This window comes from Elephantulus edwardii, unplaced genomic scaffold (genome assembly GCF_000299155.1).
Source record: "Elephantulus edwardii isolate Elephantulus edwardi_28Jun2011 unplaced genomic scaffold, EleEdw1.0 scaffold00091, whole genome shotgun sequence".
NCBI lineage: Eukaryota > Metazoa > Chordata > Mammalia > Macroscelidea > Macroscelididae > Elephantulus > Elephantulus edwardii.
Window position 1 is genome coordinate 2,516,290 of NW_006399841.1, and position 15,188 is coordinate 2,531,477.

At 51.2% G+C, this 15,188-nt stretch overlaps 1 protein-coding gene across 1 annotated transcript in view; it reads left to right on the forward strand.

Annotated features, from left to right (window-relative positions):
• Positions 1–6,380, forward strand: part of TRANK1 (tetratricopeptide repeat and ankyrin repeat containing 1) — a 111,589-nt gene extending 105,209 nt beyond the window's left edge. The window contains exons 23-25 of the mRNA XM_006890659.1: positions 1,289–4,344; positions 5,728–5,826; positions 6,280–6,380. Coding sequence (XP_006890721.1) covers positions 1,289–4,344; positions 5,728–5,826; positions 6,280–6,380 — 3,256 coding nt within the window. The remainder of the gene's footprint in view (positions 1–1,288; positions 4,345–5,727; positions 5,827–6,279) is intronic.
• Positions 6,381–15,188: the final 8,808 nt, after the last annotated feature.

Here is a 15,188-nt window from a genome sequence, read left to right on the forward strand (position 1 = left end):
CTCCAGTTACTGCCCAACCATGGCAGGGCGTAGAGGATAGTCTTTGTGATCTGTGTTGACCATGATGTCCCCCAGGTCTGTGGTCCTGAGGTCCCCATGACCAGCAAACAATTCATTCCCTTCAGGTGTTTATTTACGGTTATGAAGTTCATATACTTCCCTCCCTTGTTGACTCCGCTGTGTATCATCTTGTTGACTCCGCTGTGTATCATTGCATATATTTACGGTATTTACAAATACTTGTGTATAAATAATCCTTTCTTTTCACCTTCTCGTGGTTCTTCAGCTGCCTATAAATCATCTTATTGGTTACTATTTGCTGTTGCTGACAATATAGGATTCTTTATGGAACGTTCTGCTGTGGTCAGTAACCCTCGTTCACCTCTTTGTGCCTCTGTTTTGTTTCAGGATACTCTGCTCGTCCTTTCTTACTTGAAAAACTCTTTCCACTCACCCAACTTACTATGTGTCTGCTGTCTAATTACTGACTCTCCTTTAGAAATTCGTGAGTCTCTCACTAATTCAGTCACATCTGCACTTGTCAGAAGTAATAACTGGCGCACGGAGTAACGAGTATTTCTCCAGCCCTTATCTTCCCTGCCTCATCTTCATTGTTCCTCACTACTCACATAGCTGAACCGAGCATAATTGTATTCTTGAAATGATTGTCATGTTTTTAGAGGAGTTTAGAAGGGTCCTTGGGTGATGGACTTGGTTTGAGCTCCTGTGCTAACCCGAGGGTTGGTATTTTTGCTCTACAGGTTGACTTTAAAAATCTTACTTACCTGAGTTCAACTCTTACTGTGTTTTGTTAATGAAACACACCAATGAGGGGCACTCTACGGAGAACAGAGGGATTAATGTTTTAGTATAAAATGAAGCATTTATAAAAATGCTTGATGACTGTAGGTAGTAGTTGTTATGTGCTGTCGAGTCACTTGTGACTCATAGTGACCCTGTGTACAACAGCCCTAAACCCTGCTCTGTCCTGTGCCCATCGAACTACCTCCAACACACTCATCCCGATTACCCCAGTCACTGAATCAGTCCACCTCACAGAGGGTCTTCCTCTCCTGCGCTGTCCCTCCAACCTCCCAAGCATGATGTCCCTCTCCAAGGACCAGTCCCTCCGTACAACATGTCCAAAGTATGTCAGACAAAGTATCCTGTAATTTATATCTTCCAACGTGTGGGCCTTGCTTTCTAGTTTTTCTGCTCTGTGTTGTGGAGGAGAATTGCTGTTGCCTGGGTGATCATCAGTTGACATTTTCCTTCTCTGTCTTTGTAGGTATGAAGAGATGCGGAAGGCCAAGACCTTTCCCATTTCCAAGCTGACCTACTCTTCTAGCCAGCTGTATTTGGAAGCAGCAGCAAAGTACCTGAGTGCAAGTAAAATCAAGGAGATGATGGCCGTCCTTTCCAAGCTGGACATAGAAGACCAGCTGGTGTTCCTCAAGTCGCGGAAGCGGCTGGCCGAAGCCGCGGACTTGCTCAACAGAGAAGGCCGGAGCGAGGAGGCCGCCTTGCTGATGAAGCAGCATGGCCACCTCCTGGAAGCCGCCCGGCTTACCGACAACAAGGATTTCCAGGCCTCGTGCTTGTTGGAGGCGGCCCGTCTCAACGTGGCCATGGATTCTGACGTCGAAGAGACCAAGACCATTCTGAAAGAAGCCCTTGACCTCTGCTATCAAACCAACCAAGTTTCTGGCATTGCTGAGGCCCAGTTCTTGCAGGGGCTGCTCATGCGAGACTTCCAGAAGCTCAAAGAGGCTTTCCTCAAGTTTGACAGACTCAACCACTCGGCGGGAGTGGTGGAAGCTCTCTACGAAGCAGCCAGCCACTGTGAGGCTGAGCCCGAGAAGGTCCTGGCCTTGGCCCCGGCCGGCTTGGAAGTCCTCCTCAACCTCGTCAAGGCACTCACGAGGGTGACCACCAACGCCGAGAAGGAAATGGTCAAGTCTTGCTTTGAGTTTTTTGGGATTTCTCAGGTGGACGCCAAATACTGCCAGGTAGCTCAGAATGACTCTGGACCCATCTTAAGAATAATTACGGACCTGGATTCACACTTGGCAGAGAAGAGAACAAAAGACCACTTCTTGGTCGCGACAGACCAGGTGAAATTGGCGCTACACAGACACCTTCTGAACAGGCTGTGTCAGATCACTCAGAGCTTGCTTGAGAAGACCTACCCGGGCGTCTGCCCGAGGTTCATTGTCGGCCTGAAGTGTAAGGAGGAGAACTGTGAGGACTTCCACAGGCCTTTGCGGCGTTGCGAGGCCAAGTGCCTGGTTCAGTCGAGGATGCACCTGGTGGCGATCAACGGACTGCTTTTGGAAGCCAAGAAAGTGTTCCCGAAAATCCTCGCCGAGGAACTCGAAGATATCGACTACATTTTGTCTACAGATATGTACGGCGTGTGCAGATCTTTCATGAATGTCCTGTTCCCCAAGCATTTCCACCAAAGGGTGATATCCGAAAACCCCCTGGCCTGCAAAGAAATCCTCAAGCCCTGCTACAAGTCGTTCCGCTTCTACAGGTCCGCCCTGAAAGAGTACATCTACTTCTTGTTTCAAAACGAGAGCGCGCGCTGCCGCCGGGAGTCCACGGACCTGTGGCTGAGCGCCATGCAGGCGTTCCTGGTGTCCTCCAACTTCCCAGAGGAGTTCGAGAAGCTCCTGCACCAGGAGGAGGACAACTACTACCGGGAACTCAAGGCCGTGGAGTCGGAGAAGGAGGAGCGGGGCCGGGGCCGGGGCAGCAGGATGAAGGGCGTGGAGGGCAAGTTTGGCATGCTGGTGCCCAACCGGGACGACGAGAACCTCGAGAAGACGCACCTGTGCTTCATCCGCCTGCTGGAGAACTGCATCGACCAGCTCTACGTGTACAGGAACCCCGACGACTACAAGACCCTCTTCTACCGGTTCATGAACGTCCTCGTCCGGCGCTGCCAAGAACCCCTGATGCCCAACATCGGCAACACGGTGGCCCTGCTGGAGTTCCAGTTCATCCACTGCGCCGTGATCCTGACCCGCCTCTGGAAGAAGGCCATCCTGTGCCTCCCCAGAAGCTACATCTCCCTCCTGCACTTCTGGGAGTTCCTGTTCAGCAAGAAGGACAAGGAGTCCGGCGGCGTGTTCTTCATCATCCAGGAGTACAAGCCCAAGGACGTGGCGAGGGCCATCCAGGACTTCCAGTTCCACCTCACCTACCTCGTCAAGGTGCTATGCGGCTACGAGAACGCCCACTTCAACGTCCTGCTCGACGCCTTCGGCGAACTGGAGTATGTGGTCTCCGGCGAGGCAGAGCGGACCCTGGTGCTGAGCTTGGTGATGCTGGTGAACACCAGGGAGATTCTGCAGCCCAACTGCAGGGCCCTCCTGTGCCGCCACTTCCAGGAGGTGGAGAAGCAGCTGCAGTTGATGGAGGACGACTTCCCGGGTCAGATTCCCGAGAGGCTGCTCCGGGCCGTGCGGCGGGTGAGGGTGGGCACGGCCACCGTCAAGGCCGCGGCCGAGGCGCTGCAGGAGCTGCTCTTCGAGCGGGACGAAGAGTACCTGATGGACTGCAGCTGGCGGTGGGACGGCGCGCACGCCAAGGGCCCGGTGGTGCGAGGCCTCCATCACGAGGAGATCAAGCTGAGCCGCTTGCTCTGCGTGGACCCGGTGGACTCTTGTCTGGAACCAGAGTACGACTACGACGCGGACGAGGCAGACGAGCCGGCGTTAGAAGACCGAGACCACCTGCTCGCGGCCATCCTCTTCCAGAAGCAGTGGAAGGCCTCCGTCCAGCGCAAGCTGAGGAGAGTGTGCCTGGTGGTGTCCCTGTGCGTCAGCTGGCGGAGAAGGGTGTGTGACCAGACGGAGCCCTGCTGGGAGGAGGCCAGGGAGCCCGGCACCGGGAACTTCAAGAAGGCCGACGTGGACCGGACCCAGTGTGACCTGTGTGGCGTGAAGTTCATCCGCGGTCCCGAGAATTACTTCAGCCCCCGGGAGGCATTTGAGGAAGTGACTTCAGCAGCCGTGACCTTCGCCAGAGGGGCCGAGCTGGAAGGGAAAGAGAGCCTGGCGAGGGAGAACGAGTCTTACGAGCAGCATATCCTCCAGGAGTACCACCAGAGGCAGGAGGTGGCCTACCAGCAGTACTGCGAGTTCTTCCGCGAGACGGTCGATCCGGCCATCGACGAGGGCAAGCTGGTGGTGCAGGACATCGAGCAGAGCATGTGGATCTGTAGGCACCTGGGCTCGAAAGAGCACAGCCACATCCTGCAGAGGAAGATCCAGGAGACCATCAGGAAGGTCCTGGACATGGTGGAGGAACTCTACAGGCGGAAGGCCTGGGCTGAAGGTGAGTTGTTGTTGTTGTTCAGTGCCGTCGAGTCGCAGGCCACTCATAGCGACCCTATGAAGGAGAGTCCTTGACGCTTGGGTGCCTTTCATCCTCTCTCCAGGTTCATAGGGTTTCCGGAGGCAAACTGTTATGGAAGTGGACGCCACTCCTCCTTCCACGCTTGTTCAGTCGGGGAGCTCCACCCCGCTCTCTGTCCGCATTGGGTAGCCAACCATTAACGCATTTGACACATCAGTGTCACAGTGTTCAGCCTCACAGCAACCACAAGTGACCGCTGTACAGCAACTTGTACTCCAGGGCTATACGACCTAGAGGAATGTCTGAACAAAATCAGTGAAAGGAACCCGAGTGCAGCTAGAGACTGTTCAGAGGTCTGGAGTTTTTGAGAGCACAAGTAGAACCCGAGCTTCTACGTAGGTGATGTCTGACCAAGGGAAGGGTGCATTTTTGACCCTAGCAGAAAACAGGTGAGAACTAGATGTTCTCAGGTCACGACAAAAACCTCCGCTCCTCAGTCATGAATTCGCCTTGTTCTGGGCTGGCCCTCCTCTCCTCGCAGCGCCGATGAGAAAAGGAGAACGTTTAAGATCCTGAGATCTCCGTTTTATAGTCACATACACACACGTATCAAGAAATGAAGCCGTTTAATTGTTTCTGAGTACAGTTCAGCGGCATTAACTAGATTCACCACGTTGTGAAGATTCTCTGTTTAGTCCATGAACATGAGCACTGGCTCTGTGTCAAGGAGGGTCAGTGTCCTTCACCGAAGGGTAGGTGGTCTGAACCCACCCACACCCCGGCTGCAGAGAAGCCTCCGGAATCTGACTGAGTCCCACAGGGCAGTTCTGCTCTGTTCTGTAGATTGGTTAGGATTCAGAATTTACTCGAAGTCACACAACAGCCGTAGTGTCCTTGAACCAGACCCAGAGTAAACCTTCAATAGTAAACAATTCTGATGCGATATCTGAATCTGATTCTCCCCAGCCTCCTTAACAGCCCTTCTTAGCAACCCCCTTCATGAAAGTTACTTTTAAAATTCATGAAATTGCATGTTTTAAAACATTCTGTAATTCAGATAGATATCCTCTGCAGCTTAAGGTTTAATGACATTTTTAACACACACTTGCTTGAATAGTTTGCTGCTGGCTGTTTCTCCAAATTTAATGGTAACGGAACCAGGCTATTATTTTAACTGTGGCTGATTTGCTCCTCCTTGAAGCTGTGGCCACTGGTCCCTCCCACAGGGTCCTTACCTGTCATTCCTCTCTGGAGAAGCACAGGCCCAGACCAGCTCACGGAGGGTGGGGACTTGGGCTCTTGGTGTGCTTGGACCCTGCGGTGGCCTCTTGACTCACAGCTGATGTTCTCTGGCTTCTTTAGGGCAGGAGGTGATGACACGGCTGGTCAACACTCTGGTCCCATCAGTCAGGGATGCGAGGGAATGGCTGAGGAAGACGGAGCTACATTTAGAGGAGGAAGGTAAGTAGTCTCTCATCCTAAGAACAAGGGAGGCACCCGGGGTCAGCTATGAGTTGATCGAAACTCACTGGTTCACAACACGTGTGTACACGCGCACACACACAGGTGCACACGCGTGCGCACACACACACTGTTTTAAAATATGATTTTTGCTGGGATCGATTGTTGGTCTACCAACTCTGGCTGTGGCTGAGATTAGGTCTCCTTGATTTCTTTACCATTTAAAGGTCCTCTGAAATAAGGCCAGTGGTCCCCTAAGATAAGACCAGCCTGGAAAAGAATGAATTTCAGAGAGAAACATTTGTTTTGAGTCTCCCAGGGAAGCACTCGCAAGACTTTCTTGCATTTTTAATTTAAAGCAGTGATGACAGAGATAACGCGCCTGACGGGGAGGCTGTGTCTTCCAGTGGAGTGAAAACGTCACCCCTTTCTGCTCTCTGGGTGTGTTGACAGGTATCATTCAGGACGATGAGTACGAAATTGACGTTGAAGACTTCGGCGAGCTGCGTCCGATCGGGCGCTCACGCAAGTGTGGAAAGCAGAGGAAATACTGACGTCCGCACGGCTGCTGCGGCCGCCTCTCACGCCTCCAGAACATTCCATCCTGACTTAGAATGCTGAGCGCTGGGACAGAGGGAAATTTGAGGAAAAAGAGAGTAGGGCCCCTCAGATGCCTCTGGGTTTTGTTCTTCTTGTTTTTCTTTTAATAATGGTTTAAGGTCTGATCTCTTCATTGGAAGGATGAGCTTTTTCCAAGTTCTGGTCTCCCAAATGTTAGTGCTCCCCCCAACGTCCTGACGTCAGACAAGCCATAGTTGAAGGTTGAGGTTCCTCACCCTCAACCCGCAGGTCCTCAGGCTCACCTCTACCACGGCGTGAGTCTTTGGCAGGAGACCCAGCATGGAGGGCACATGCCCTCATCTCAGAGGGGCCTCAGGCACAGCACACCCGTGCCTGGCTGCCGGCTGACCAGTTCGCACTTGGGCCCCATCCCGTGGCTCTGGTGGAAAAAGAGCTGGCAGCTGTCCGCTCCCCTCAAGATTCCTGCCATAAAACCCCCTGTGGGACAGCCAACGTCTGTCACACGAGGCTCCTGTGAGCTGGAAAGTAACTGGACACGCATCCAACAACAGCCTTCACCTCAGAGTTGTCCCCTCTCTGGCCTGGGAGATCCCTGAGCGGGTCCCTCCGTTTCCTGGCACAATACTGCCTTGTCAAGGAATATGAGACACTCCGTCAGGGTCCACGCTGACCCCGCCACCGGCCACCCAGTCCCCGGGCCACCCCCTGGTCATCTCTGAGCCCACTTGTAGCCTTGTTCCTTCCGTTACATGTTAGCCTTCTCTCCCCATGGGAATTCCTTATGCCCTCGGCCCCACCTTGCCACTATTTCTGTGATGATTCTCAGATACCTGTGCAAGTCACGGTTAGACTACCTCAGAATGTAGTAAACACATTGTCTCGGGTCCTATCAGTGACCGCCCGCAGCCCTCTTCCCCTAGAGGGAAAGCCGGGGGGGTGGTGCGGCCTGGCCATTCTGGGCCTGCCTCTCCAGGGTGATCCTAAACTCTGCCTTGGCTCCGGGACCGACATTCCAGTTGGTGTTGGGTACACAGCCCTGTTCCCTCAAAGTGTGTTGATTCTCTCTGGCAAGCATGCCATCCTAGCTTTGGGTGGACCCTGTGGCGCGTTCTGGCCCGCTGGGTTCATCTCAGTGGGATGTGCTCTGCTTAGACGTCAGGGGGAGGCAGGCAGCGTGCCTGCCAGTGCTGATCCGGTCGGAATGTATCTGTGAAACACTGCCACTTGATTGGTGGGTCCGACGGGGACCAGGGGGTCCCAGCAGCCCTGAGCCTGGTCCCTGTGAGAAGCCTTCACGCCTCTCATGGCTCCTGCCCACCCTGCCCACTGCCCTTCACCTCGTTGGCCTGCTGGGATCGGCCAAGTTCACCTCGGTCCTTAATCATTCTCTCCTCACGACAGAACCAGCTTTCTCCTGCTGCCGCTGCCGCTGCTCCTTGTTTTCGCCCACTGTAGTTCAGAACAAATCTGTTTTCTTGAAATGTTTCGGGTTCTGATTTTTATTAGGTCATGTTTGTAATTTTTATTCCAGGTGTTTTTTATAAACTTCATTTGCCAGGAAAAAAAAAAGCCAAGAAAAGAAAAAAAAAAAAATCTCTGTGCACACACAATCAAATCTTGCTGCATTATCACATTTTTATAAAATTAAACTTTTGTCTTACCTACTGCTGTCCAGTTGTTCCTTTCTGACCTCTCCTCAGGTAAATGGGATTAACCTTTTTCTTTCTTTCTTTTTTTGCCTTTCATTAAATTTTTTATTCATTTGCTTACAAAGTTTGTATCCATTGTGTTTTCAAACGCTTCCTCATTCATATTGTTTTTCATACAATTATTCTCATGCATTACGTTTTATAAAATAATCACCATTAGACCTTGCCCATCATTATTCTGTCTTTTCACCTGGATCTTCCCTACTTCCTCCTGTCCACTCACCAAACTGCAGCCCTGTGGTTTCACCCCTACCCGTCCTCACCCCTCTGCCCCCACCCCTTCCCGCCTTGTGTTTCCATCCATGGAAACATCCTTCTGTTTTTATAATCATGGTTTTACGCAGTATTTGTCCTTAAGAGACTGAATTAGTTCACTCTGCATAGTGCTCTTCAGTCGCTCCTAAGTACCAGGATGAACCTCTGAGCTGCTTTCAGGTCCTGGTGTTGATGTTGACCAGGCAGGAAATGGGCTGTCCTCTTGAGAATGAGGACATCGATGCACAGAGATGTGAAGGTCAGCCAGGGACTCACAGCTGGGAGTGTCTCTTCGGGGGTGTGCTGTGGGATCATTGTCTCCAGTTTGACTGTTCCAGGACCCAGGCAGGCTGTGGACTCTGGGGAGTTCTGTTCATGCTGCCCACCAGGACTTGGTATTACTAACACATGGTCCAGAGGCAGGAGATCTGGACGGGGTCTTTGTCCTGCCTTCAGGAGCCATATAACCTGGGCAGGTCGGACCCACTCACCATCTACTGAGTCCCCCAAGGTGGTGCCACCCCCGTGAGGGGAGGCCTCATGGTCTTGAGAGAGACTGAGACACGGGAAACCCGCAGGACTAGAGGTGTGTGTGTGGTGGGCTGTGAGGGGCAGAATTTATGTGACCCAGATGGGACTCAGTTCCCCACTTTTTGGAGACTAAAAAGTTTCGTCGTCGTGGCAATCCAACTCAGAGCTGACTCCAGCAGGATTTTAGGAGTCTCAGGTGTTTTCAGGTCCAGTGTTGATTCTGACCTCATCGTGGGAGTGAACTCAGGACACTGTTGGCGGCCACGCTGCTCCCTCACCTCTGCCTCACCCCTCAATTGAGGGTGCTTGGTTGGAAAAGGAGAAGGAAGAGGCAGGGGGAACAAGAAATTAACAGCGGAGTAAAGAGCTTATGACTCTGGAAGGGAGATGTCAAGGTGGCAATCCCTGCCCATTCTAGAATCTTCAGCTCAATGAGGCGGGGTCTGCTGTCCTTCCTGATGGGGACCACTTTGACCAGGACAATGTGGCAGAAGTGACCCTGAACCAGCTCCAGGCCTGGCAACTGCTCTGCATGAAGGCAGTCCAGCCCCCATATAATAAATTCAGTTACCCCGAAGAACAGAGGAGCCCCATGGAGGCCGCGTGGAGAAGGAGACCCAGGTGCCAACTGAAGCCGCTGAGTGATGGGCCTGCACTGAGCCCGCGTGGAGCGGAACTGTGTGTTGAGACTGGCCCAGATGTCTGAAAGCATTAAGAACAAATTATTAGGGAGCTCTGGTGGCCTAGTGGCAAGGAGCTGCGCTGCAATCCCAGAGGTGAGTGGTTCGAATCCACCAGATGCTCTGCTCGAGAAGGCGGGGCAGTCTTCTCCTGTACCAGTCAGATCTGATTTGACAGTACACACACACAAGAACCAATTACTGTTTTTCTTTTTTCAAAGGTAATGTAATTTTTATTTTCATTTACTCTAGAATTATCCACTACTCTTCTAGAAGCCACATAGTGCATCATTCTATATGTTGTTTGTTGTTAGGTTCCATACTTCCCTATAATTTATTGTTCTATATATTTCCCCATTATTGATAACTAAATGTTATACCTTTCCATTATTCATGGCTAACTAAATGTTCTACTGGATTCTATTTTTTGTCCTATAATATACAATCAACACTTGAACAAATTACAGCTGACTTTAGAACAACACAGGCTTGAAGTGTGGCTCTCGCATGAGGATTTTATCTCCACCGTCCCCACCCCCCGCTGCTGTTGGGGTGCATTCACTTGTGGCGAGGACCCGATTTCAACCCTGTGGAGCACAGATCTCAGCATGAGTTGTTCTCTCTCCTTAAAGACTGACCGTGCTTGGGGCAAGCCCGCGGCCCTCCCTTCCCGGAGTCCAAGGTGTACCTGCTAAGGGCAGATGGATGAGCAAGGACAGGTCAGCAAGCCTGGCCAGGGTCCATCAGCAGCCTCTGCCACGGTCCAGGTTGGGTCAGCATCCGCGGTCAGGGTCCAGAGCTTGGATCCACAGCTTCGGTCAGGGTCCACCGAGCAAGGATGGGTTTGCAGCCTCAGCCTGGGTCAACCAAGAGTGGATGCATGAGCAGGTTGGGTCAGCATCCGCGGCCAGGGTCCACTAAGAGTGGGCACACGGGCGAGGACGGATCCCTACGCCTGTCCAGGGTCCACCGAGCGAGGACGGATCCCTACGCCTGTCCAGGGTCCACCGAGCGAGGACGGATCCCCACGCCTGTCCAGGGTCCCCCTGCCTAAGCGACTGTGTTGTGCGAGCTCCGGTCAGTGCGCGGGCACACACCGCTCTCCTGACAACTATTTTTGGCTAGTAGGTGTTGGGGTCGTTGACTACACAGAAATGGTCCACTGAACCAAGGGTTTGCGCGTGGCAGGTAGTTCTAAGCATGCAGCCCACATTATCTGTAAACATCCCAGCTCTCCGCAGCGTAGGGTGGTGGATCTGACACTGTAGACACACCGTGTGTGGGCCTGGCCTGCGGGCTGGGAGCCCTTGCCACCCGGCCTGTGCCTGGATGGAAAGGGCTTCTCCAGCTGCCCCCTTGGGCCTGGTGGGCGCTAGCACTGTCCCTGAAACCTTAGCTGGCTCTTCTAGACCTTGACAACTAAACTGTGGTACACTTCACCTGTGGCGACAGTTGCATGTAGGACGACTTCAACAGGTGAGCCCCTCAGAGCAACATCCTAGCAGTCTCTCCATCTAGCGCCCGGCTTCTGGTCTCCCAGGACTGTAACAAACCATCTCACTGCATGCCGTTTATAAGGGAAGCCTGTGCCTGGTATTTGGGTCTGGAGTAAGAATGCAAATGAAAACATAAAGACAGAAAGAAAGACAGAAAGAGGAAGGAAGGAAGGAAGGAAGAGAAAGCAAGCAAGCATCCCCCTCACCCTTCTCCCTTCTCTTCCCCCTACTTGCCTTCCATCAGCAACTTGGGTGGGGGAGGCAGAAGGAACCTGTATAACAGCTAAAAAGGTCAAATGTTCAATGCACACCTCTGTTTAACCTGATGGACTCTTTATTCCTGTTTTTAGCAGAGAAACATGGTGTGCAAACAGCATTTGGAAGCCACTCTTCGCCCCCCCCCATCACCCAGGAAAATGCGACCCCCCCTCAACAGAGAAGAGCCATGACGCCAGTTAGGTAGCCACGTTCTTTGAGATGAGTGGTTGGGAACCTGTCTCCTTGTGGGCCAGAATTCGAATCTGTGTCCAGAATTTCACGTTTTCTACTTCAAGACACATAGCCTTGACCTTTTTCATACAGACGTGACCCTTACTATCAGATAGACTCTTTGAGGTGTAGGGTGGGTTATAAAGGAAGAAGTGGGTGTAGAAGGTAGAAAGGCCTAACATAAAAGTTTGACTTCTTTTACTGATGAAAGACATTCCAGTTAAGCTACTTAAAGTCTGAGCCCATTTGGGCATTTTTAAAAGAAGACTTTGGAAGCAGGAGAGTCATCCACTTCCTAAACAACATGCCTCCAGAAACTCTCTGAACTTTATAAATGTCTATAGTTGTAGAGGGGCTTCAGGCCTTTTGTTCACAGGGTTCCTATAAGTCGTGCTCCACTCGAAAGCAATCAACAACAACAACAATAAAAGGAGACCGCCTGCAACCATGGAGCAGGACTGTGATAATTATAGATTGGAAGGTGCCAGGGTCTCCAGGGCCCTGAGATGCATGGTTTTCTGTCTGTCCCTCACTCCCATCGGCAGCAGAAATGAGAGGCCCGTGAAAAGGTTTCAGGCCGAGATTGGCTTCCAGGGCCTGGAGCAGCAGCCACACACGAGAACTCTTGGGACAAAGCTGGGTCAGCTCATCTGTGCCCTTTACAGAGGTGGGGACGTTTCTTAGAGGCCTTTATACCCAAGGGCCCCAGCCTTCTTTTAGAAACAGACTATTTTTAAGCAAGGTTCAATGATTCTGCAGGGCAGCTGTTGCAGGGAAATCTGTAGGGCAGTCTGATTTTGGGAGTCATCATTTTACGGTTAGGAAGCGAACTGGTTGGGGAGGAGGGAGAGAGAATAACTGGAGAGCTTCCAGAGGCATGGATGTCTACCCCTCAGAAATGAGAAACCTAGATGGACTTAACGGCCAGTCAAGTGTTTTGCTGGAGTTGAGCAGATGAACTTCCTTGCTGGGCTTCAAAGGGTATCAGTTTCCACCCCCGCCCTGTCTGTCCTTTCCATCACCAGACAGATCGTAGAGGAAAGAGATTGGTAGCTGTTGTCTTGGCAAGACTGTGGGGAGAAGGTCTCTCTTACACAGTCCAAGGGCAAAACAACAAATATCAACCTTTCCTCCCCCCCCAAAAAGAAAATTCCCAGTTGCCACCAAATGGATTCTGACTCCAGCATTGAAAGCTCATGCCTTACAGAATGGAACTGGGCTTTTCATCGGGAGCTTAAGAACTGGGGAAATGCCAACGAAGCCCAGGTTTGAACTGGGAAAACTCACGAAGCTTTATGAGGTGAAGGTCGGAACTCTGGAAAAGCTATTGGAGATGAATCGGGTGCTAACATAGAGTGAGCTATATGCCACTGGTCCGCAAATCTGTTTTAAGTTCCAGGCTTTTAATAGTGGTAAATGAAAGCTCCTAGCTGTGGGGAAACAAAAGACTTCTGACTTTTCAAAGCAGACCAACAAGATACCCTTAGGTGGGTTTGAACCACCATCCTTTCCTAGTCAATCTCACAGGACTGGGGCATGGTCCTAAGAAAGCTCTTTCTTTGTCTATTTCAGTAGCTGGTTACCTAGAAGTTCCGAAGTGCAAAAGAGCAATGATGTCAATTAGAGACTAAGGTGTGCCTGATACTTGCATTTAATGGTATTTTTTTTAACTGTCTTTAAAAATTGTTATTTTAACAAAAGTTTACAGAAAAGTTGGATTTTCATTCATTCATTGTTGCATAATTTCCTTCCTACCCGCCCCCACCCCCGCCAAACCGTGGTATTTTCATTTGCTTCCTGTGGACCTGAAAGTTGGACATGATTAAGGATAACAAAGGAAAAATTTATGCCTTTCACTTGTGTTCAGAAAGAATACTGAAATGGACAAGCAAATCTGTCTTGAAGAATGGGCAGCCGGGGTGCTCCTTGGAGGCAAGGATGGTGAAGTCTCATCTGACAGACTTTGGAGGTGCTGTCAGGAAGGGCCAGTCCTTGGAAAAAGACACCATCCTGGGAAAGACAGAGGGTCAGAGAAACAGAGGATGACCCTCAACAAGAAAGGTTGACCCAGTGACTGTGACAGTGGCTTGAGCACATCAGAGATGGTGAGAAGTGCAGGCTGGGGAAAGGTTCAGATCTCTTCATAGGTTCCTGTGAGTCACAGTCACTTCGATGGCATCTAACAATATCATTTACTAAACGAATACGTCCATACTGGCATCCAGTGGACTCTCACACCAGCCCATGAACGAGGTGCCTTTATTACGTCCATTGCATGAACAGAAATGCAGACTTTGGGAGCCCATGTCGTCTGTTCCTCAAGGCCCCACCCCAGCACTCACCCCTGGGGTCACAGGTAAATTTGCCTGAACCATATAGAGTGCAGGGCTCATGGAGCATGCGGAGGGCTTCTGGCCACCAATGTTCTTCACTTAGTTCCTTACGAAGCGATGTCAGCATGTTTCCAGTTTCCTGGAGTCCTTGGGCTATTTTGACTACTGACCTTGCAGGTTTAACTTGGCAGTGGGAAGGAGATGGAAGGAGTGTGACAGAATCCCCTGCGGGCAGCTCTGATTACCTGTCAGCTGCAGGCTGAACCGATGACTGGGTCCTTTGTACCACACTGATACACTCAGTGTCCTTCCCACTGGACCTGGGCTTTGTTGACCTTGTAAAGTGACCCCCTCAAACAATATGGCCCTGGACCACATCCAAAGAAGTCAAAGAGTCCCTCCCAGGCAGTGTGCTTGCGTTTCACGAGGGAGGGAACAGTCCTCCTTGCTGGCTTTCTCACCAGCACCAGGGCTTTGAAATCAGAATTGGGAGAAAGCATTCGCTCCTGCTGGGCCTGTGAGGTGTCCAGACAGTTAGACAAAAGGCTGAAGGTGCGGGCTGCTGTCCTGGAACACCTCCTACCTGCTGCCAAGTGAGCATCTGACTCCGTGCAGCCAACCACGAGGTGGCTGACCTTGATCGTAGATTCTCTTGACTCATCAAAACTCAGCTCTTAAGAACCAAGGTCAGAGGAGGGCTTTCAGAGACACCTGGGTTCATCACGGAGAGACATTTTGCCTGAAGAACTCGTCTTCCTAAAAGGAAGAAACTTGGTTAGAACAAAGTAGACTCTGGAGGAACTGGGTTGGTAGTATGTTGGATGACGAAGAATATGGCGTGGACCCCAAAGATACAGCTTTAAACAGCCAGGACATTTGCCAGGAGAAGGGACAGATATTTGTGTGTGATATTCACATGGACGTGAATGTGTGTATGCCCATGTGTGGTGTTTGCATGTGAGTGTGTGCGTGTGGTGTGTGTGTGATGTATTCATGTGGATGTGGTAGAAGACAGGACTGAAGGCACATCCTTTCTGAACTTTCTTTGAATTTAATGCAAAGGGGAAATAAAATGCACCTCACTGTTACCAGGGAGAAGGTAACTAAATTATCTCATTCCCCTTGACTCATCGCGGACACACCTCCACACCCACCCAGTGGGCTTTCAGAGGCTGTAAATTGCACAGAAGGAGATTGCCTATCTTTCTCCCTCAGAGCAGCTGATGGATTCGAACCTTAGGGCCTTTGGGCTGACAGTGTAACTCTTTACCTACTAGGCTTCCTGAG